The sequence below is a fragment of the Oryx dammah genome, unplaced genomic scaffold (genome assembly GCF_014754425.2).
Source record: "Oryx dammah isolate SB20612 unplaced genomic scaffold, SCBI_Odam_1.1 HiC_scaffold_24, whole genome shotgun sequence".
In the NCBI taxonomy this organism is placed as follows: Eukaryota; Metazoa; Chordata; class Mammalia; order Artiodactyla; family Bovidae; genus Oryx; species Oryx dammah.
Genome location: NW_024070208.1, coordinates 70009198 through 70032571, shown reverse-complemented (window position 1 = coordinate 70032571; position 23374 = coordinate 70009198). Strand labels below are relative to the sequence as shown.

At 43.6% G+C, this 23374-nt stretch overlaps 1 protein-coding gene across 1 annotated transcript in view; it reads right to left on the bottom strand.

The window, feature by feature from the left end:
• The window catches only part of LOC120883302 (multidrug resistance-associated protein 4-like), a 296729-nt gene that overhangs the window by 229472 nt on the left and 43883 nt on the right, over nt 1-23374 (bottom strand). The window contains 5 exon segments of the mRNA XM_040267344.1: nt 8271-8365; nt 9056-9093; nt 9843-9983; nt 11346-11534; nt 15328-15424. Of these exon segments, the coding sequence (XP_040123278.1) occupies nt 8271-8365; nt 9056-9093; nt 9843-9983; nt 11346-11534; nt 15328-15424 (560 nt within the window).

The window sequence follows — 23374 nt, the reverse complement described above, 5'->3', positions numbered from 1 at the left end:
GACGTCTCTGCTTTTTAATACACTATCTAGGTTTCTCATTGCTTTCCTACCAAGAAGCAATTGTCTTCTAATTTCATGGCTGCAGTCACCATCTACATTGACTTTAGAGCCCAAGAAGAGGAAATCTGTCACTGGAAATCTGTCAATTCTCCCACATTTTCCCCTTCTGTTTGCCATGAAGTGATGGGACTGGATGCCATAATCTTATTTTTTGTTTTGTTTTTTGTTCTTTTTTGTTTGTTTGTTTTAATATTCAGTTTTAAGTTGGCTTTTTCACCTTCCTTCTTCACCTCATCAAGAGGCTCCTTAGTTCCTTTTTGCCATTAGAGTGCTATCACCCACATATCTGAGGTTAATATTCTCCAGAAATCTTGATTCCAGTTTATCAGCCATCCAGCCCAGCATTTCACATGATGTGCTCTGCAACAAACAGCCTTGTCATACTTCTTTCTCCATCCTGAATCAATCAGTTGTTCCATACAGGGCTCTAACTGTTGCTTCTTGACCCACATACAGGTTTCTCAGGAGACAGGTAAGATGGTCTGGTATTCCTATCTCTTTAAGACTTTTTCAGTTTGTTATGATCCACACAAAGGCTTTAGCTTAGCCAATGAAACAAAGGCAGATGTTGTTCTGGAATTCCCTTGCTTTCTCTATGATCCAGAAAATGTTGACAATTTGATCTCTGGTTCCGCTGCCTTTTCTAAATGCAGGTTGAACATCTGGAAGTTCTCAATTCACATAATGCTGAAAACTAGCTTGAATGATTTTGAGCATAACATTAGTAGTATGGGAGATGAGTGCAACTGTCTGGTGTATTGAACATTCTTTAGTATTGCTTCTTGGGAATTGGGATGAAGATTGATCATTTCTGGTCCTGTGGCCACTGCTGGGTTTTCCAAATTTGCTGACATATTGAGTGTAGCACTTTAATAGCATCATCTTTTAGGATTTTAAATAACTCTGCTGGAACCCTATCACCTTCACTAGCTTTATAGGCAATAGTGCTTCCTAAGGCTCACTTGACTCCACACTCCAGAATGTCTGGTTCTGAGTGAGAGGCTACATCATTGTGGTTATCCAGGTCATTAATATCTTTATTGTACAGTTTTTCTGTGTATTATTTCCATCTCTTCTTGATCTCTTCTGCTTCAATTAGGTCTTTACTGTTTCTGTCCTTTATTGTGCCCATCTTCAGATGAAATGTTCCTTTGATATTTTCAATTTTCTTGAAGAGATCTCTAGCCTTACCGTTTCTATTGTTTTCCTGTATTTCTTTGTATTGTCCACTGAAGTCCTTCCAGTCTCTCCTTGCTATTCTCTGGAACTCTGCATTTAATTCTAGGAGGTCTTCTAGGTCTTCATAGAACTGGTAAACTTCAGCTTCTTCAGCATCAGTGGTTAGACTTGGATTACTGAAATGTTGAATGGTTTGCCTTGGAAAGAAAATGAAAGTGAAGTCGCTCAGTTGTGTCCGACTCTTTGTGACCCCATGGACTGTAGCCCACCAGTCTCCTCCGTCCATGGGATTCTCCAGGCAAGAATAATGGAATGGGTTGCCATTTCCTTCTCCAGGGGATCTTCCTGATCCAGGGATCGAACCTAGGTCTCCTGCGTTGCAGGCAGACGCTTTAACCTCTGAGCCACCAGGGAAGCCCATGAATTGAGATCATTCTGTTGTTTTTAACGTTGCACCCAAGAACTGCATTTTGGACTCTTGTTGATTATGAAAGCTATTCCATTTCTTTGAAATGATTCTTGCCAACAGTAGTAGATACAATGCTCATCTGAATTAAATTCACCCATTCCCATCCGTTTTAGTTCATTGATTCCTAAGATGTTGATGTTTACTTTACCATCTCCTGCTTGACCACATACAATTTACCTGGATTTATGGACCTAACATTCCAGGCTCCTATGCAATACTGTTATTTATAGCCTCAGATTTAACTTTCACCACCAGACACATCCACAACTGAGCGTCGTTCCCACTTCGACCCAGCCACTTCATTCTGTTTGGAGGTATTAGTAGCTGTCTTCTGCTCTTCCCCAGTAGCATATTGGACACCTTCCAACGTGGTGGCTAATCTTTTGGTGTCTTATCTTTTTGCCTTTTTATGCAGTTCATGGGTTTCTCAGGGCTAGTACACTGGAGTGGTTTGCCATTCCCTCCTCCAGTGGATCACATTTTGTCATAACTCTGCACTATGACCTGTCTGTCTTAGATGGCCCTACATGGCACAGCTCATAGCTTCATTGAGTTATACAAGGCCCTTCACCAAGATAAGGCAGTGACCCATGAAGAGGCTAGATTCCACATATATGCATTAATTCAAGTATTTTTTTCTGTTTATCTCTTTCTGACTTTACTTTGTATGGCAGACTCTAGGTCCATCCATGTCTCAACAAATGACCCCATTTCATTCCTTTCTATGGATGAGTAATATTCCAGTGTATATGTGTGTTATTCACTCAGTCATGTCTGACTCTTTGCAACCCCATGGACTGTAGCCTTCCAGACTTCTCTGTCCATGGAATTCTCCAAGCATGAATACTGGAGTGGGTTGCCATGCCCTTATCCAGGGGTTCTTTCTGACCCAGGGATAAAACCCAGGTCTCCCACATTGCAGACAGATTCTTTACCATTTGAGCTACCCCCCCCCCCGACCCAGTGTATATATGTACCATAAATGACATGAAAAGACAGTCCTGAGAATGGGAGAAAATAATTAGAAAATAAGTAACTGACCAGGGATTAATCTCTACAATATACAAACAGCTCATGCAGCTTAGTGTCAAAACAAAGAAACAAACAACCCAATCAAAAGAATGGGTAGAATATCTATATAGATCTTTCTCCAAAGAAGACATACAGATGGCCAAGAGGCACATGAAAAGATGCACAATATCATTACTAGAGAAATGCAGACCCAAACTCTGATAAGTTATTACCTCACACCAGGCAGAATGTCCATCATCAAAAACTACACAAACAATAAATGCTAGAGAAGGTGTGGAAAAAGGGAACGTTCTTGCACTGTTAGTAGGAATGTAAATTGCTACAGTCACTTTGGAGAACAGTATAGAGGTTTCTTAAAAAATAGTATATAGAACCACCATAGGAGCCAGCAATCCCACTACTGAGCACATATACTGAGAAAACCATAACTCAAAAAGATGCATGCACCCCAGTGTTCATCAGTTCAGTTCAGTCAATTCAGTTCAGTTGCTCAGTCATGTCCGACTCTGCGACCCCATGAATCGCAGCATGCCAGGCCTCCCTGTCCATCACCAACTCCCGGAGTTCACTCAGATTCACGTCCATCGAGTCAGTGATGCCATCCAGCCATCTCATCCTCGGTCGTCCCCTTCTCCTCCTGCCCCCAATCCCTCCCAGCATCAGAGTCTTTTCCAGTGAGTCAACTCTTCGCATGAGGTGGCCAAAGTACTGTAGTTTCAGCTTTAGCATCATTCCTTCCAAAGAAATCCCAGGGTTGATCTCATTCAGAATGGACTGGATGGGTCTCCTTGCAGTCCAAGGGAGTCTCAAGAGTCTTCTCCAACACCACAGTTCAAAAGCATCAATTCTTCGCTGTTCAACTTTCTTCACAGTTCAACTCTCACATCCATACATGACCACAAGAAAAACAATAGCCTTGACTAGATGGACCTTTGTTGGCAAAGTAATGTCTCTGCTATAGAATATGCTATCTAGGTTGGTCATAACTTTTCTTCCAAGGAGTAAGCATCTTAATTTCATGGCTGCAGTCATCATCTGCAGTGATTCTGGAGCCCCCCAAAATAAAGTCTTACACTGTTTCCACTGTTTCCCCATCTATATCCCATGAAATGATGGGACCAGATGCCATGATCTTCATTTTCTGAATATGGAGCTTTAAGCCAACTTTTTACTCTCCTCTTTGACTTTCATCAAGAGGTTTTTAGTTCCTCTTCACTTTCTGCCATAATGGTGGTGTCATCTGCATATCTGATGTTAGTGATATTTCTCCCGGCTATCTTGATTCCAGCTTGTGATTCATCCAGCCCAGCATTTCTTATGATGTACTCTGCATATAAGTTAAATAAGCAGGGTGACAATATACAGCCTTGACGTACTCCTTTTCCTATTTGGAATCAGTCTGTTAGTCCAAGTCCAGTTCTAACTGTTCCTTCCTGACCTGCCTATAGGTTTCTCAAGAGGCAGGTCAGGTGGTCTGGTATTCCCATCTCTTGAAGAATTTTCCACAGTTTATTGTGATCCACACAGTCAAAGGCTTTGGCATAGTCAATAAAGCAGAAATAGATGTTTTTCTGGAACTCTCTTGCTTTTTGCATGATCCAGTGGGTGTTGGCAATTTGATCTCTGGTTCCTCTGCCTTTTCTAAAACCAGCTTGAACATCTGGAAGTTCACAGTTCACGTATTGCTGAAGCCTGGCTTGGAGAATTTTGAGCATTACTTTATTAGCATGTGAGATGAGTGCAATTGTGCGGTAGTTTGAGATTTCTTTGGCATTGCCTTTATTTGGGATTGGAATGAAAACTGACCTTTTCCAGTCCTGTGGCCACTACTGAGTTTTCCAAATTTGCCATGAAACTAAGCCATGCCTGTGGGGTCACCCAAGGTCATGGTGGAGAGGTGTGACAGAATGTGGTCCACTGGAGAAGGGAATGGTAAACCACTTGAGTATTCTTGCCTTGAGAAACCCATGGACAGTAAGAAAAGGCAAAATGATAGGATACTGAAAGAGGAACTCCCCAGGTCAGTAGGTGCCCAATATGCTACTGGAGATCAGTGGAGAAATAACTCCAGAAAGAATGAAGGGATGGAGCCAAAGCAAAAACAATACCCAGTTGTGGATGTGACTGGTGATAGAAGCAAGGTCCGATGCGGTAAAGAGCAATATCGCATAGGAACCAGGAATGTCAGGTGCATGAATCAAGGCAAATTGGAAGTGGTCAAACAAGAGATGGCAAGAGTGAATATAGACATTCTAGGAATCAGCAAACTAAAATGTACTGGAATGGGTGAATTTAACTCAGATGACCATTAGATCTACTACTGTGGACAGAAATCCCTTAGAAGAAATGGAGTAGCCATCATGGTCAACAAAAGAGCCTGAAATGCAGTACTTGGATGCAATCTCAAAAACGACAGAATGATCTCTGTTTGTTTCCAAGGTAAACCATTCAATGTCACAGAAATCCAAATATATGCCCCAACCAGTAACGCTGAAGAAGCTGAAGTTGAATGGTTCTATAAAGACCTACAAGACCTTTTAGAACTAACACATAAAAAAGATGTCCTTTTCATTATAGGGGACTGGAATGCAAAAGTAGGAAGTCAAGAAACACCTGGAGTAACAGGCAAATTTGGCCTTGGAATGTGGAATGAAGCAGGGCAAAGACTAATAGAGTTTTGCCAAGAAAATGCACTGGTCATAGAAAACACCCTCTTCCAACAACACAAGAGAAGACTCTACACATGGACATCACCAGATGGTCAACACCAAAATCAGATTGATTATATTCTATGCAGCTAAAGATGGAGAAGCTCTATACAGTCAACAAAAACAAGACCAGGAGCTGACTGTGGCTCAGATCATGAACTCCTTATTGCCAAATTCAGACTCAAATTGAAGAAAGTAGGGAAAACCACTAGACCATTCAGGTATGACCTAAATCAAATCCCTTATAATTATATAGTGGAAGTGAGAAATAGATTTAAGGGCCTAGATCTGATAGAGTGCCTGATGAACTATAGAATGAGGTTCGTGACATTGTACAGGAGACAGGGATCAAGACCATCCCCATGGAAAAGAAATGCAAAAAAGCAAAATGGCTGTCTGGGGAAGACGTACAAATAGCTGTGAAAAGAAGAGAAGCAAAAAGTAAAGGAGAAAAGGAAAGATATAGGCATCTGAATGCAGAGTTCCAAAGAATAGCAAGAAGAGATAAGAAAGCCTTCTTCCTTCATCAGTGCAAAGAAATAGAGGAAAACAACAGCATGGGAAAGACTAGAGATCTCTTCAAGAAAATTAGAGATACCAAGGGAACATTTCACACAAAGATGAGCTCGATAAAGGACAGAAATGATATGGACCTAACAGAAGCAGAAGATATTAAGAAGAGGTGGCAAGAATACACAGAAGAACTGTGCAAAAAAGATCTTCATGACCCAGATAATCACGATAGGGTGATCACTCACCTAGAGCCAGACATCCTGAAATGTGAAGTCAAATGGGCCTTAGAAAGCATCACTAAAAACAAAGCTAATGGAGGTGATAAAATTCCAGTTGAACTATTTTAAATCCTGAAAGAGGATGCTGTGAAAGTGCTGTACTCAATATGCCAGTGTTCATAGCAACACTATTTACAAAAGCTAGGACATGGAAGCCACCTAAATATCCATCAACAGATGAATGGTTAAAGAAGGCATTTAAAGTTTCTGTTAAAGACATCCTTTAAATAGTCGCTGGACTGGAAGAAACACAAGCTGGAATCAAGATTGCTGGGAGAAATATCAATAACCTCAGATATGCAGATGGCACCACCCTTATGGCAGAAAGTGAAGAGGAACTAAAAAGCCTCTTGATAAAAGTAAAAGAGGAGAGCGAAAAAGTTGGCTTAAAGCTCAACATTCAGAAAATGAAGATCATGGCATCCGGTCCCATCACTCCATGGGAAATAGATGGAGAAACAGTGGAAACAGTATCAGACTTTCTTTTTGGGGGCTCCAAAATCAACGCAGATGGTGACTGCAGCCATGAAATTAAAAGACACTTACTCCTTGGAAGAAAAGTTATGACCAACCTAGATAGCATATTCAAAAGCAGAGACATTACTTTGCCAACTAAGGTCCGTCTAGTCAAGGCTATGGTTTTTCCTGTGGTCATGTATGGATGTGAGTGTTGGACTGTGAAGAAGGCTGAGCACCGAAGAATTGATGCTTTTGAACTGTGGTCTGGAGAAGACTCCTGAGGGTCCGTTGGACTGCAAGGAGATCCAACCGGCCCATTCTGAATGAGATCAATCCTGGGATTTCTTTGGAAGGAATGATGCTAAAGCTGAAACTCCACCTCATGCGAAGAGTTGACTCATTGGAAAAGACTCTGATGCTGGGAGGGATTGGGGGCAGGAGGAGAAGGGGACAACAGAGGATGAGATGGCTGGATGGCATCACGGACTCAATGGATGCAAGTCTGGGTGGACTCCGGGAGTTGGTGATGGACAGGGAGGCCTGGCGTGCTACAATACATGGAGTCACAAATAGTCGGACATGACTGAGCGACTGAATTGAACTGAATGCTATGCTATATATATTCCAAATACTCTTGTGAATAGAGACAGTCATGATAATATTAGTCTGGCAAGCCAAGTTTTGAATTAATCACACAGTGGGGAAGAAGATAACACTGTGATCTCAGGGTAAGAAAAGAAGGAATCCTAATTCCAGACACTTAACTTCCCCTGCCTAGCTTCTCAAGTTATTAGTGAAGCCTAGGAGATGAGCAGTGTGGAAATGGGAGCTTTGCATACCTGGGAGGGAATAATGCTTTTATCTGGGGCCTACGCTGCCAGAAGATTTCATCCAAGATCGATAAAAGCCAGGGTTTATTCAGACAGAATCAGAACAACCTGAACCACGGGGTGGGGATCCATTTCTTTTTTTAAAAATATAAATTCATTTATTTTAATTGGAGGTTAATTACTTTACAATATTGTATTGATTTTGCCATACATCAACATGAATCCACCACAGGTATACACGTTTCCCATCTTAGACCCCCCCTCCCTCCTCCCTCCCCATACCATCCCTCTGGGTCGTCTCAGTGCACCAGCCCCAAGCATCCAGTATCATGTATCGAAACTGGACTGGTGATTCATTTCATATATGATATTATACATGTTTCAATGCCATTCTCCCATTTCTAATCCCCTTACCCATCCATACAGCGATATAAGATTTACTTAAAGCACCTATTAGAATACACAATAGCTACATATTTCCAGTGGTTGATTTTCTCAATATTCAATCCTGGTTTAACTACCAAAATCTAGTATGGACCAAATTAAGAGTCCCCATTCAACCTCTTTTCTTCTAGTATATCTTTTTTAAAATAAATATTCTAATTAATTCACAGAGTAAATGTAATTCAGATACTTAATCTATTAAGACATTACTGAATTACTCTGGAAGCCCTCTTGCTCATGCAGACTCATTGTAAGCACCTTAAACTCTGGTATTACAGAGCAGATGACTCAAATTTACCTGAATAAACTTCTAAGTACCAGTTCAGAACAAACACTACATCTTCATCTTCTTTTATTAATGCCCCAGAATACAGTTCACTTTGTAGATTCGACCTATGGAACAGGAAATAAAAAATATTGCACTATGGATATACATAGAATTTACACAAATATCACCAAAAAAATTACCTCAATTCAAGAAATGTATTTTATGCTGGAAAGTGTTTCCCAGCACACAAGGCCCTCTGTGTGTCTCCCTTTTAAAAATCTGAATCATGACTTTCAGTTTTCAAAATCATCTGTGAAGACAGACTTAGAAGATGAACTTATGGTTGCCGAGGGGAAGGATAGATAGAATGGATGCTCATGCACAAACTGCTATATTTAAAACAGGTAACCAACAAGGGCTTACTGTATAGCATATGGAAGTCTGCCCAATGTTATGTGGCAGCCTGGATGGGAGGGAAGTTTAGGGGAGAATGGATATGCGTATATGCATAGCTGCATCCCTTCACTGTTCATATGAAACTGTCACAACATTGTTGATCGGCTATATTGCAATACAATATTAAAAGTTCAAAAAAAGAAAAAGAATTGTCTGTGAAGAAGCTGCTACAGGGAAGGGCATGGGGAGAGACCACAGGGGGATCACACACCACCCTCAGGAACTTTCATTTTTCTTCAGGGAAACTACGTGAGGGTCAGAAGAGGAGGCTGAATGAGCCCCATCTCTCCCCCTGACTGTGGGAAAAGGGGCTTTGTGTAGATTTCACAGCACTTTGGGTTAGACCAGGAATCACTCACCAGAATGCAAGCCACCAATCCTGCAGGACATAGGCAACCTGGAGCAGGAAACAACAGTCACTCACACACTCACATCACTCAGCCTCACACCCTGCTCACTAGGATGGGGGATGGGAAGGCTCTAGAACACGGAGACGGTCCTTCTGGCTCAGGTCTGTGCCAAACCCCACACTCCAGATGACCACAGATCAGGGGAGGGCATCTTATATGTTAGTATCTTTAAAAGAAATCCCCTTTTCCCTAGATGACGTTGCTCCCCAAATATAATGTACGTCAATGCAAATCCAAGTGGACTGCAAAAAGCAGTAATAACAGTACAAATGTTCGGATTTTTTTCAAAGCAAAAGCTTGACAGGTACAGTGATGGTCAGTTCTGGGTGTCAGCATGGCTGGGCCAGTCTCCAGTGATTCAACCACTCATCTAGATGTTGCTGTCAAAGTATTTTGTGGATGTGGTTCAAATCCATCATCAGAACTTCAGGAGAGGAGACCATCCTCAACACTATGGTGGCCTCGTCCAGTCAGATGAAGGTCTGAAGAGCAAAACCTTCGTAGAGGAGGAAGAAATTCTGTCTCAAGACATCAGGGTCAGTTCCTGTCTAAGGTTTCAGTCTGCAGGCCTGACTTTCAGATTTCACATTCACCACGCTAGACCCACAACTGCATGAGCAAAGTCTTTGAGATAAATCTCTTAATATGTATATTTAAAAATAATTATAAAATACAGTATAAATAGTATATAAATATCAAGCTGAGTGCACAAACCAAAATAAACACCTTTATGTACCTGAGCTGCGATGTTGACTAGAATAAGGAAGATGATGACAGGCCAGTCAGCACCAGCTGTGAAGTAATTCACATAGGTCTTAAAACCAACTTTTCCTTCCAAATGATCCTCCAGAGGTAGTGTAACTTGTATATTCTCAGTCTAGAAAGGAAAAATGGCAGTGAGAGATGAAATTTTTAAAAATGAACCCCAAATTTCAAGAGCTCAGCAACGTCCTCCACTGCAAAGCTGTAGGAAACAGACACATCTCATATACTGGTAGGAGTGCAAGATGGTCCATCTCCTACAGAGAAGGATGTGGGGATATCTGGCCAAACCACATATGTGTTTACACTTGAACCCAGCCATCCTACTTCTAGGAATCTATTAGAAATAAGGATATGTCATTCACATGGGTTCATTCAATGTTGCGTAGTTTTGCTTAAAATATGTCAAGACTCTCAACACACACACAACAAAATCAATTAATGTATAAATGCAGAAGTTTGATCAAAGATAACACACAAAATGATATGGAGCTAATGCATCCCTCTAGATGACTTGTGTCATTCAATGATAGAAACATAACACATACTTGGGGCTCAAAATACTAGCAAAATACAGTAAATTGAGTTCACAGAGAGAGCTGGAGTAATATAAGTTTGGGTAGCACATTGCAAGCATATGATCTGAATCTATTTGCTTCCTAAGTTTCAGTGAGTGATTCCTGAGTTTAGAAAGTGAACAGCTAATCTGAATACTTATCAGAACCATTCCAGGCTCCTGGGTTTGGATATTGAGGGTTTGGCTATCAAGGGAATATCTTTGTATGTTTTTAAGGGAGATCTAGTGCATTTCCTCATTTCTGTCTGGAGGACTTAGAATGCATTACAGCATCACAGGAGCCTAGTGTGTCCTTGGCTCTACCCTGGACATTGGGATTCAAGGTTGATAAGATGTGGTTCTCAGTCTTGAAGGGTAAGAAAGGACAGGAAGTAATACCAAAGTGTCTACCATGTGTCAGGTCCTTTGCACACATTACCTCTGGCCCATCACAAACCACCTGACACCAAGGCAAGATAATACCATCAGCCACCTGCAGTGCCAGAACATTCCAACATATAGGAAAAGTAGCTGATTTAACGTGGCAACAGCAGGACTCAGTCTAAGGGGGTCTTCACATTAATCCTCTGGATGCATAAGGGAAGCCAGGGGCCACCAGCATGAGTAGGATGTAACTAAGGTAAACTGAAGGGTTCTCAATCAGTGTCAGCCACATGCACTCCAAAATTCATAGCAGTGCACCCACTACTGATCTCCATGATTCTCCATCCTACACTCAAAGGGGAACCCCAAGCAGGCTTGCTCCCCTCACGCTCTTCTAATTCTACTAATTCCATGTAACAAGACTTTGGGAACTTAGGGTCTACTTTGGGACAAATGAAGATGTCACAAGCAGACTGAAGGTTCATGAGAACTCCAAGGGCAGACAGACCCAGGCACACTGCAGGATGAGAAACTCACATCTTGGTCTTCTGGAGCTACATCTTTCAACGAGGGTCTGGGAGACTGACCCAAAGACTCGGAGATCACAGTGGGAGTTCCTGGAACTGGAGATGGTTCAGATTGCTCATTCTCCTTCTCAAAAAGGGAAAAAATATCTATCCCGGATTTCAGGAACTCAGAGTAAGTTCCTCTTTCCACCATTTTGCCCTAAAATTTAAAAAAAAAAAATTGAGAGAAATTAATTTATATTTGATAATATTAAATCAACCTAAATACTAATCAAAAAAGTTATCTGGTTTTAAATTATGATTTTTGAAGGAAAAAAAATGATCTCTGTGTCTAGAATTCTTGTGGAGAAATCTAGTTCAGTCAGCTCAGGACACAACTGAGCATTGCATTCTCTGCAAAACCCTGTCCCTGTGTTAGGTCGTGGGGGATATGAAAGAAAGGTGTGCTTATGTGTTTAAAATGGAGGCCATTGACATGACTACCCTGGGTACCTGGGGAAGAAAGAAGTACAGAAGTTGATGGGAGAATCAGCACAGTCTTCTTAGACAACATGGGAATTGAAAGAAGCCTCATGTGACAATTCCAGGAAAGGAATTTAAACTTAACCCAGAGGTGGGGCCCAGCACATCTGCATGTGGGCGAGAGTCTCTCATTAATCTTCACTGCCCACTGTCACTGCCACACTGTCACGCGCCCGGCCGGGATAATGGGAACCAGCCCCGGACAGAAAACCCACAAGAGGCATCTCCATGGTCTCTACAACTGCCACCACACACAGCAAGTTCCCAACTGAAAATTCAATATTCTACCTAATAAAGTAATTAAACAAAGAGGCCATGGGGCTGGGGTGGCTCTTAAACCTTGGCAGTCTGTGCCCACAAACCAAAACCTAAGCCAGAATCAATGCACTCAGATCCGAGAAAAAATTTAGGAATGACCAACCACAAGCAGCCAACCAGGCTTCCCCAAATCAGGCAACTGCTTAAGCTACAGCCAATCAAATCATTTTCTTTGAATACATGTGACACATCCTTGCACAGTTTCCCTCCCTTCCAAAGTCATGTAAAATAATGTGCAGATGTTTCATTATCTTCTGACCCCATGAACCCAGACTCAGCTGATTCACTCAGTAGCAAATAAAACATCAGAGGGAAAAAATGTCAGGATGCAAAACTCATCAAATGAGAGCAGCTCTGGTTGAGGCAGCTCAGGTGGAGAGAGCTGGCACAGGACTCTCACTGGGACCCCTCTCACCCTCTCCCCTGAGGGAGTCCACTGGGAGAAACGCAGGGAAGCCTTTGGGTACCGTCAGATACTGTGTAACTAGAAAATTATGCAGAATGTACTGTGTCTTGTTCCACTTGGGAGGCAAAATTCACACACCGCTTTAATGAAATCACCATTCACCACATCAGATCTGTAATATGCAAATGAAATGACTGGTCGTACAAAGACAGCAATTTCACTCAGCAGTCAAGCGCTGACAATTACGAGGAGACAAGGGGGCATCCACCCCCTCTCTGCTGTGAGAGAGGGACCTGACAAACAGTGAGGATGGTCCCCAACTCACCCAGGAGTGCTCACCAGTGGACAAATAGTGGTTTCGTTAATACTAAAATTGGGGGTAGTGTCCTCAAAGGAAGCAATAAGGGGGCCCCAAAACATTTAGGACTGGCTAAATAGGTTTTTCTCCTGCCCACTGATCCTATGCTCATAACACTATCCACACTGGGTTTACACACTAGAATCGCCCCCTCTGCACATGAAATCAACTGCTCTCAACCTTGAAACCTTAGCCCCTTCTGGAGGAGTGGAGAAAGAGTTGACACATGAAACTCCTTCCAGAGAGGCAGGGGTTCTGTATTTTAATAATCTTTCTTGGAGCAGAGATTCATTTCAGAAGTCAGGGATCTGACCAAGGGCCTGTGGAACAGTCAGAGGTTAACAACAAAGGTGCTGAGACCTAGAAGTAAAAAAGCCAAGGAGTGAAGCACCAAATGACCACCAAGTCTGACACCTCTCATTCATCTCCACCCCACCCTCAGCCATGCTAGAAGCTGTGGGTTGGATGGTGCTCCCCCCTCAAATTTAAGTTCAAACATGACACCTGTGAATGTGACCTTATTTGGAAGCAGGGTCTCTCCAGATGTAATCAAGTTAAGATGAGGTCACCCTGGAGCAGAGTGACCCTACATCCAATATGACTGATGTTATTATGAGAAAAGACCCAGACTGACACAGGGACAATGGCCATGTCATATCACAGGCAGAGATTACAGTGCTGCAGCCAGAAGCCAAGGAACACAAGGAAGGCCAGTGAACACCAGAGGCCGAAAGGAAGGATTGTCCCCTGGAGCCTCCAGGGAGAGCACGGCCCTGCCAGCACCTGGATTTGGGATCTGTAGCCTCCAGAACAGGGAGACGATAAACTTCTGCTGTTGTAAGTCATTCAGTTTTCAGTACTAGGTTCAGTTCAGTTCAGTTCAGTTCAGTCGCTCAGTCGTGTCCAACTCTTTGCGACCCCATGAATCGCAGCACGCCAGGCCTCCCTGTCCATCACCAACTCCCAGAGTTCACCCAGACTCACATCCATCGAGTCAGTGATGCCACCCAGCCACCTTTACAGTAGTTCTAAAAACTGACACTCTAGCCTGAGCCCACACTTCTGTCTCCTCAGCTTTACTAAGACTCCTAACTGCTTCTGCTGTCCCCCCTCCAGTGACCATTGGAGGAATCTCTTAACTCCCACATCAGACCACATCCCTCCTCTGCTCTGGACCGTGCAAGGCTTCCATCCCACTTCCAGTCCCTGCCAACTGCTCAGCCAGCTCCCTCCCGTTCTCCTGCTCACTCTCCTCAGACACGCTGGTCTTCCTGTTGTTCCTCCATCCTGCCAGGTTGCTCCTTCCTGAGGACCCCTTGCCTCAGATCCCCTCCCCCAGGTGACTGTGTGACCCCCACCTTCATGTTACTCAGACCCCGTGAGGCACCAGCTCCTCAGGGAGGCAGCCAGGATGTCAGCCCACCTCTCTCTCTGTCACATCCTCCCCATAAGAACAGGAGCCCCGTGAAGGCAGGGCCTCGTCCTCCTGCTGCACAGACTCCCACACGTATCGGGCACATAGAGACTTGGGCAGTGACACCAGCAACTGGCGACACCAGCAGAGAGGGCGTCTCTGATCTGGGTGCTCGGCTACCCAACCTCACTTCTCGTGTTAATGGTACATGCTCTTGAAGCAAACTGGTATAACAAACTGGATACAAACAGGTATTAGTATCTCTAAGTAATACACTTTGACTTAAGTTATGGAAGAAGAAAATAAAAAGTTCTGAATAAACATTACACTTAACAGATTTCATTAGAAGAGTGATGATTCAGTAACCTAGGGTTTATGTGGCTTAGAATGTGAAAGAAAGTGAAAGTCGCTCAGTCGTGTACAACTCTTTGCGACCTCATGGACTATACAGTCCATGAAATTCTCCAGGCTAAAGTACTAGAGTGGGTAGCCTTTCCCTTCTTCAGGGGACCTTCCCAACCCAGGGAATCAAACCCAGGTCTCCTACATTGGAGGAGGATTCCTTACCAAATGAGCCACAAGGGGCCCTAGAGTGTAGGCTTAGAGTGTAGTAGTGATATTTCTGGGCTTTCTAGGTGGCGCTAGTGGTAAAGAACCTGTCTGACAATGAGACAGTGTTCAATGTTAAGAGACTCAGTTTCAGTTCCTGGGCCAGGAAGATCCCCTGGAGGAGGGCATGGCAACCCCTTCCAGTATTCTTGCCTGGGAAATCCCATGGACAGAAGAGCCTGGCAGGCTACAGGTCTTTGGATTCATCCTCCGAGGCATGAACAGCAGCTCTGAGAAGAAGAGGGCATAAAACTCAGGGAGAAGAGGGTGTTTACCATGAATGTAAGGAGAGTGACTTGTGGGGATGTCTGTCCTTGGACACACCTGAGTGCTAGCAATTCCACAGACTTCTAGAAACTACTTACATCTCTTAGTATCAGAATCTGACTTGCATCTTCTAGGTACTGCAGCTGATGAGTCACTAAGATTGTGATCTTCTCCTTCAAGACCTGACGAATACACCTACAAATGTAAAAGGTACAGTATGCAAAAGCATGTTAAGGGGGGTGCTTCAAACTGGGAACTTATATTTTGAAAAGAATAAGACAAAGACCACACAGCAGTCAAAGATCTGCAGTTTAAATATCAAATCAATAATAATTATTAAATAAACATAAATCAATTAATCCAACCAGGTTCTTAAATTTATCAGCAGCAAATTTGAACCTAACTCTGCTTAAAAAATTCTAAAAAGCAGTCCACTGAAGGAGGTACACACAGCTAAGGTTTTTTAATAAAACTCAGCTTAACAATTATATACATGTTTCATAAAAAAAAACAATTGAGTAATACTGAGATTCTGAAATTCTACTGAACTAAAATACTATTTTAATGCTATGTAGGAATGGGAGGAGAGGGATCTAGGTCATATAAAAATGTTTACATTCTTAGCTTTCTGGGTGATTATAATTAATGATGTAAATATTAACAACAACAACAACAAAAAAAAAACAACGAATAGATTCTAGGTAATATTCGCCACAGTGCATTTGCTAGACACTTGTTCCCAAAGAATATTAGATAAAAAATGAATGCCATCATGGCCTCCATTAGTCTCTGCAATATTCCAGAGGAATATTCCATCCAGGAAGCAAGTCTTCTTCCGTTAGGACTGAATACTTTCCAAACATGAAAATAAAAGAACAGAATCCAAATAGCCCAAATCACAGTGGAAATCACCCAGTGGCTCAGAGCACGTGCCAGTGCTCTATAGTCAAGAACCCCCTCATTATTCAACCTTAAATCTTTTTCACAGAAGAAAAAAAAAAAAAAAAAAACACTTGCTCCTACATTTTAAATGCAGACCCCTAGGAACTCAGCCCAGCCTAACCCCAAAGGGTCCACAACCCCTTTAGGGAAGCAAGTGCCCAGGTCCAGGCCCACGTGATCACAGGCAGGTCTGAGTGCCCCAGCCCTTCGCAGAGAAAATCTCAGGAACCTGGGCCAGAGCTCAGCCTGTGAGTGAGTCAGATGGAGGGTCTGGAGGCAGCAGACTGCAGCTCAGTCCCTCTCAGGAGCCTGACGACATCGGACAAGAGACTAAACCTCAGTTACTTCATCTCAGAATGTCAATGACAACATCATCCACACATTCTGAGAAATCAAACCACCAGCATGCTCAGTAAGCATCAGCCCCTTTCTCCGCTCCTCCCTAACCACAAGTGGCCCTGTGCTTTGGACTCAGGACAGAAAAGTCCTAAGGGGAGACTCTGGACACTGGGTCTGTGATCAGAATCAGGACCCCAGACACAAAAACCATCGCTTCATTAAATCCAAAAGGATTCATTTTTACCCTTTAACATGTGTTAGTTCAGCATTCATACTAAGTTTCTTGACTAACACTTTTTTCAAATAAAAAAAAAAGTATCATACTAAAGCATTTAAATAGAATTTTTTTTCTCCTTAATTCATAATTACCTGCCAGTAGTCTCAGAAGATTTGTTAATTGTTAGAAGATTGGATTTGTTAATCAAATCCAATGGGCTACGATGTCCAAGATGGACCAACACAAAAGTTTTAAAATGTTTTCTCAACAGTCCATCACAGATGAGGTAACATAATTAATAACAAAGTGATCAATTGATGGCTTTATATTTTTTCCTAAAAAGTGCTTTTATCCAAATCATTAGGAAGATACACTATTTTCCAAGTTTTAGATTAAAAATTTCCAAGTCATGACAGAAATTACTGAGTCAGCAACCAGTTGTTTAGCTGTTATTCAGATATAAAGACTGTGTTAATCCTATAATCCCACATATATCATATGTAAGGGCTGGCCCCTGATAGCTCAGTTGGTAGAAAATCTGCCTGCAATGAGGGAGACCTTGGTTTGATCCCTGGGTTGGGAAGATCCCTTGAAGAAGGGAAAGGCTGCCCACTCCAGTATTCCAGCCTGAAGAATTCCTAGTCCATGGGGTCACAAAAAGCCTCTTGATGAAAGTAAAAGAGGAGAGTGAAAAAGTTGGCTTAAAGCTCAACATTCAGAAAATGAAGATCATGGCATCTGTTCCCATCACTTCATGGGAAATAGATGGGGAAACAGTGGAAACAGTGTCAGACTTTATTTTGGGGGGCTCCAAAATCACTGCAGATGGTGACAGCAGCCATGAAATTAAAAGATGCTTACTCCTTGGAAGAAAAGTTATGAGCAACCTAGATAGTATATTCAAAAGCAGAGACATTACTTTGCCGACTAAGGTCCGTCTAGTCAAGGCTATGGTTTTCCCAGTAGTCATGTATGGATGTGAGAGTTGGACTGTGAAGAAGGCTGAGCGCCGAAGAATTGATGCTTTTGAACTGTGGTGTTGGAGAAGACTCTTGAGAGTCCCTTGGACTGCAAGGAGATCCAACCAGTCCATTCTGAAGGAGATCAACCCTGGGATTTCTTTGGAAGGAATGATGCTAAAGCTGAAACTCCAGTACTTTGGCCACCTCATGTGAAGAGTTGACTCATTGGAAAAGACTCTGATGCTGGGAGGGATTGGGGGCAGGAGGAGAAGGGGACGACCGAGGATGAGATGGCTGGATGGCATCACTGACTTGATGGACGTGAGTCTGAGTGAACTCGGGGAGTTGGTGATGAACAGGGAGGCCTGGCGTGCTGCGATTCATGGGGTCGCAAAGAGTCAGACACGACTGAGCGACTGAACTGAACTGAACTGAACTGATGGGGGTCACAAGGTGTCTGACACGACTGAGCAACTTTCACTTTTCACTTTAAGAGAGGACACATCCCGTGGTGGAGGGGACACAGATGAAACAGACAGAGGCCCCACCTCCATTCATTCAGTCAATAAAGGTTTGTTGAGGAGCCAGGCACTGTCCTAAGTGCTGAGGATACGCTGGAGTCAAGATAGAAGACAATACTGTGCACCGTGCACAGGGGGACGCACTGAACGAGTATAGAAAATGCACTATTGGGCCGTGGTGTGTGCTCTAAAGAAAAAGCAAGGGGGGCTGCTGTCTTAGTTAGGGAGACAAGGGAGCCCTGAGACTCTCTGGAGAAACATCCTGGAAGAAGACACAGCGGGGCAAGGGTCTTGGGACTGAACACACTGGGCTGAGGTGCCTTCTTGCATTTACAGCTTGGGAGCTGGTGGGGGGACTCATAAATGGCCAAGTGCACCCACTGAGGGCTGTGGGAAGAGGGAGCGCACAGGCGCCGCCTGGAGGAGCGGGAGGGAACGGCAGGGCCCACCTTCCTTCTGGGTCCTGGCACACTGCTCCCTGGCTCTGGGACAGAGGGACCAGTGTGTACAGACAGACAGGGGTGAGAAAGGACCCCACAGAGCCAGCACAGCTGGATACTGAGTGAATATGGGGATGAGCTAGAAATGCTGATGGGGGCAGAAGAAGCCTGTTCTCTGTTTGAGGACCTGGAGCTGCTCCCTGAAAGTGAAGAAGGATCTGAGAAGGGCTGAAGCAGGAGGGTGAGCTGTGTAGACAGCAGCGTGGGAGTCTGATCAGGACAGAACTGAAGACTTGATAATGTAGGAGGTGGGGGTCTGGGATGTGGGGCTGAACCAGGGCCGGATCCACAGCTGGACACAGGTGAGACAGCATCAGTTCACCCAAGGCCCCTCACCTTCTGTGGGTGACAGAACCCATTTAGTGTTCACAGCATAAACTGTAAAACTCACAAACCTTAATGACCTTCCTTCATGACTGAAGGAATCTGCTAATCATAAGTAAAAGTGTGATTCATTCAATTTTAATACAAAATCCTTCACATGACTAAGCTTCCACGTGACCACCATCTCTCACAGTGTATTGATCTGTCCAATTCTCTAGCTTGAGAACACTCTCCAGCTGCTGCTGAGTGATTGCCTAATCTTCTTTCATGCTCTCTGCTTTTGCTTTAAGTCACCCTAGAGAATGTGGTTCTGATTAGCAAACAACAGTTTTAAGCCTGCTTCTATCAAATATATATCCAAAGTGGTGCACCCAAAATATTTGAGAGGATTTTATAAATATCTCCTGTGTTTGAAAAAGAGCTCAGGAGAACTTCTGTGATCAGCACACTGTATTTGACACCAACTGCCGTCCCCTGTGACATGGATGCAACGGCCAGTAGAATCTGTTCCTGCCGTGATGGGGAACTTGTGCAGATGTACACAAGACATTTGTGAGCTCAGGGTGGGGTGCTGGGAACAAGGAGGCTGAGATACTCAGGATGCCAAGAGGGTGGATGTAGGGAATCACTGTCACATCACTAGCTCCTGTCACTGAACTCATGACAAGACACAGGCACTTCTCTAAGGGAAAATTCATCAAGCCATGAACAGGAGAGGCTGGGAATGGAGGGTCAGATCAGAGAGCTGGAGGCCATGCCATGTGTCATCCGCCCTGTTCTCTCATGTTCTCAAAGATTCAGTGCTACTATGCAGGTTTGTATGTGTGTTACAATATACCTAACATGAAATTTACCATTTTAACAATTTTAAGCATACAGCCCAGTGCCATTAAGTACATTCACATAGTTTTGTAGTCATCACCACCATCCATCTCCACGACTCTTTCATCACCCCAACACTCAGCACATTTTACACCCGGGCAGATCCCTGCTTAGTGGATGTGGAATCCCAGCTCCTTGTGTCCAGAGCTCAGAGTTCCTCACACGTCTCCCTCTCACACACTGGACTCTGCTGAAGTCTCTTTACTTTGCTTTTCTGGACCTGCTGTAAATCCGTCATGTCCCCTCAGATTCACTTGACACTTTAACCATCCGTACTGTAGAACCCAGTGACAGAGACTTTTAAAAGGTGATCATCGCCCTTAATTATACTAGACCTAATCTAATCTGACTGGTGTGCTTAGATGAAGAGGAGACTAAGACATAAGGAACGGACACAGGCATGTAAATCAGTGAAGTCAGAACACACCCTCCCACCATGCACAAAAATAAACTCAAAATGGATTAAAGACTTAATCATAAGATGTGACACCATGAAACTCTAGAAGAGATTAGAGGCAAACTTTCTCTGACACAAATTATACCAATGTTTTCTTAGGTCAGTCTCCTAAGGCAATAGAAATGAAAGTAAAAATATACAAACAGGGGCTTCTCTGGTGGCGCACTGGTAAAGAATCCATGTGCCAGCGCAGGAGACATGGCTTCGATCCCTGGACCAGGAGGGACCCACATGCCACGGAGCAATGAAGTCCATGCACCACAACTACCGGGCCTGTGCTCTGGGGCCCAGGAGCCTCAACTACTGAGCCCACACACCCGAGAGCCAGTGCTCTGCTCAAGAGGAGCCACCGAGATGAGAAGCCCACACACTGCAACTAGAGAGAAGCCCCTGCTCATCACAACTAGAGGGAAAGCCCCACCCACAAAGAGCCCACATAGCCATAAACAAACAATTATTTTTTAATTAAAAAATGTAAGCAAACGGGATGTAATCAAGCTTACAAGCTTTTCACAGAAAAGGAAACCATAAACACAATGAAGAGACAACCTACAGAATGGGAGAAAACAGTACAAATAATGTGACCAACCAGACCTTAATTTCCACAATATACAAACAGTTCATACAACTCAACAACAACAACAAAATCCAATCAAAAAATGGGCAGAATAACTAAATAGACATTTTGCCAAAGGACACATACAGATGGCCAATAGGTACATGAAAAGAAGCTCACCACTTTGAATTATTAGAGAAATGCAAATTAAAACTGCAATGAGTTATCACCTCATGCCAGTCAGAATGGCCATCATTAAAATAACAGTGGCTGAGGGGGAATGGAGTAAAAGGAACACTGCTGGTGGGATTATCAGCTGTCTCAGGCACTATGGAAAACACTATGGAGGCTCCTCAGAAAACTAAAAACAGAATTACCTTATAATCCAGTAATCCCACTCCTGAGCATGTATCTGGAGGAAACTATAAATCAAAAAGACATATGCACCCCTATGTTCATAGCAAAACTATTCACAATAACCTAACATGGAAATAACCTAAATGTCCATAGACAAATGAATGGATAAAGAAGATATGATACATATAGACAATGTAACACCACTCAGCCATAAATAAAAAGAAAGAATTCCATTTGCAGAAATGTGGATGGACCTAGACTCTATCATACTAAGTGAAATAAGTCAGAAAGAGAAAGACAGATATCATGTATCACTTATAAAGGAATGTAAAATGCGGCAAAAATGAACCTATCTACAAAACAGAAACAGACTCACAGACACAGTGAACAGACTTGGGGTTGCATGGATGGAAGGGGTGTGGGGGAGGGATGGGCTGGGAATTTGGGGTTAGCAGATGCAAACTATTATGTGTATAATGGACAGACAACACGGTCCTACAGTATAGTGCAGCGAACTATATTCAGGATATTCAATATCCTGAGATAAACCATAATGGAAAAGAGTATTAAAAAGAATGTATAGCTGTGTATAACTGAGCCATTTGCTGTACAAAGAAAGTAACACAATATTGTAAATTAACCATATTTCAATAAAAACTTTTTTATAAAGGACAGAGACAAGGGGTGCTCGAGGACAGAGGGGAGACCACATGAGGACACCACACGGTGACTGGCACCAGCGGACGAGGAGACGCGCTCAGCAGAGACCAAAGCTGCCCGCGTGCTGAACTCCCAGCCTCAAGAACCATGAGTGAAATCAATTTCTATTCTTCAAGCACCCCCATCTATGACAACTTGCTATAGACTGAATGTTTTTGTCCTCAAAATTCATGCATTAAAAGCTATTCCCACTGTGTTGGTATTAGGCCATCGGCAGGACCAGGTCATGAGGGTGCAACCTGCATACATGGGATAGGTGTCCTGATGAAAGGAAACACGTGACGCCCCCACCCTTCCACCACGTGAGGACGCAGGAATCAGACCCTCACCAGACGCTGAATCTCTCAGCACCCTGACCTTGGACTTTCTCAGCCTCCGGAACCAAGAGAGATAAACTTCTATTATTTCTAAGCCACCCAGCTCTGGTTCCTGTGAGAGCAGCCTGGACGAACACAGCCCCAGAAAACTGACACAAGACCTTGCAGCGAGAATTTCCAAACAGCTTTTCTCTGCCAAACACCCCGCCTCCTCCAGGTGAGGATGTGCCTGCTGTTCTCCTCACAGCCCTGCTTCCTCCTCCTCCGACACGTGAGCTTCTCCTCTTCCTTCAGCAGAACTGGGTCCTCTTCTCAGCCTCCAACACCCGCCCAGACTGCAGGCCCCCAGGGCACTGCCTGCCCAGCCCCGGGCACAGGGAGCTTTCCAACTTCAGTGAAAGCCTCCAGCTGCCACTTCCACGTAGTATTTCCTACCTTGTATGGAAACTCTCTAAACCTTGACTCAGCTGACATTTCCCCAGGCATCTGTCTTAACAAGTTCCACGTACAGACAGGTTCCTCAGAGGCAGGAATGAGAGTTGGATGTCCTAGTCTCCCTTATTCTGCCCAGTGTGGTCCTTCCCCTCTCCTAGCTCACCGTCCTCCTTGTAAACTGAGAGGTTTTGTGCAGTAACATCTGTAATGGCATCAATCTCAGTGCACACTGTAGGGTGTTAATAAGTGCAGCTAGAAAGCTCATTGGCTTTAACAAGGTGAACAACAGCAAGAGAACTAACTGTGGGGTAGATGTGGAGGCTGCTTCAGAAAGAGTGAATTCATGAGGCTTTCAAAGAGGTCAGTCTAGACTCCACCAGAGGCCTCAGTCAGCATGTATTAGGACAGAAAAGCATCAGAGCTGCTCTCTTTCAGGAGTTCTGTGGCCAAGAAAGAGCCACTGACAACAAATTCCAGAACAAAGTGAGAGTCAGGACTTCAACCAAGATGCTGAGTTTCAATTTCAAGGTAATCCTACACGAGGGTCTATGGTTTTTTCAGTGGTCATGTATGGATGTGAGAGTTGAACTGTGAAGAAAGCTGAGCGCTGAAGAAT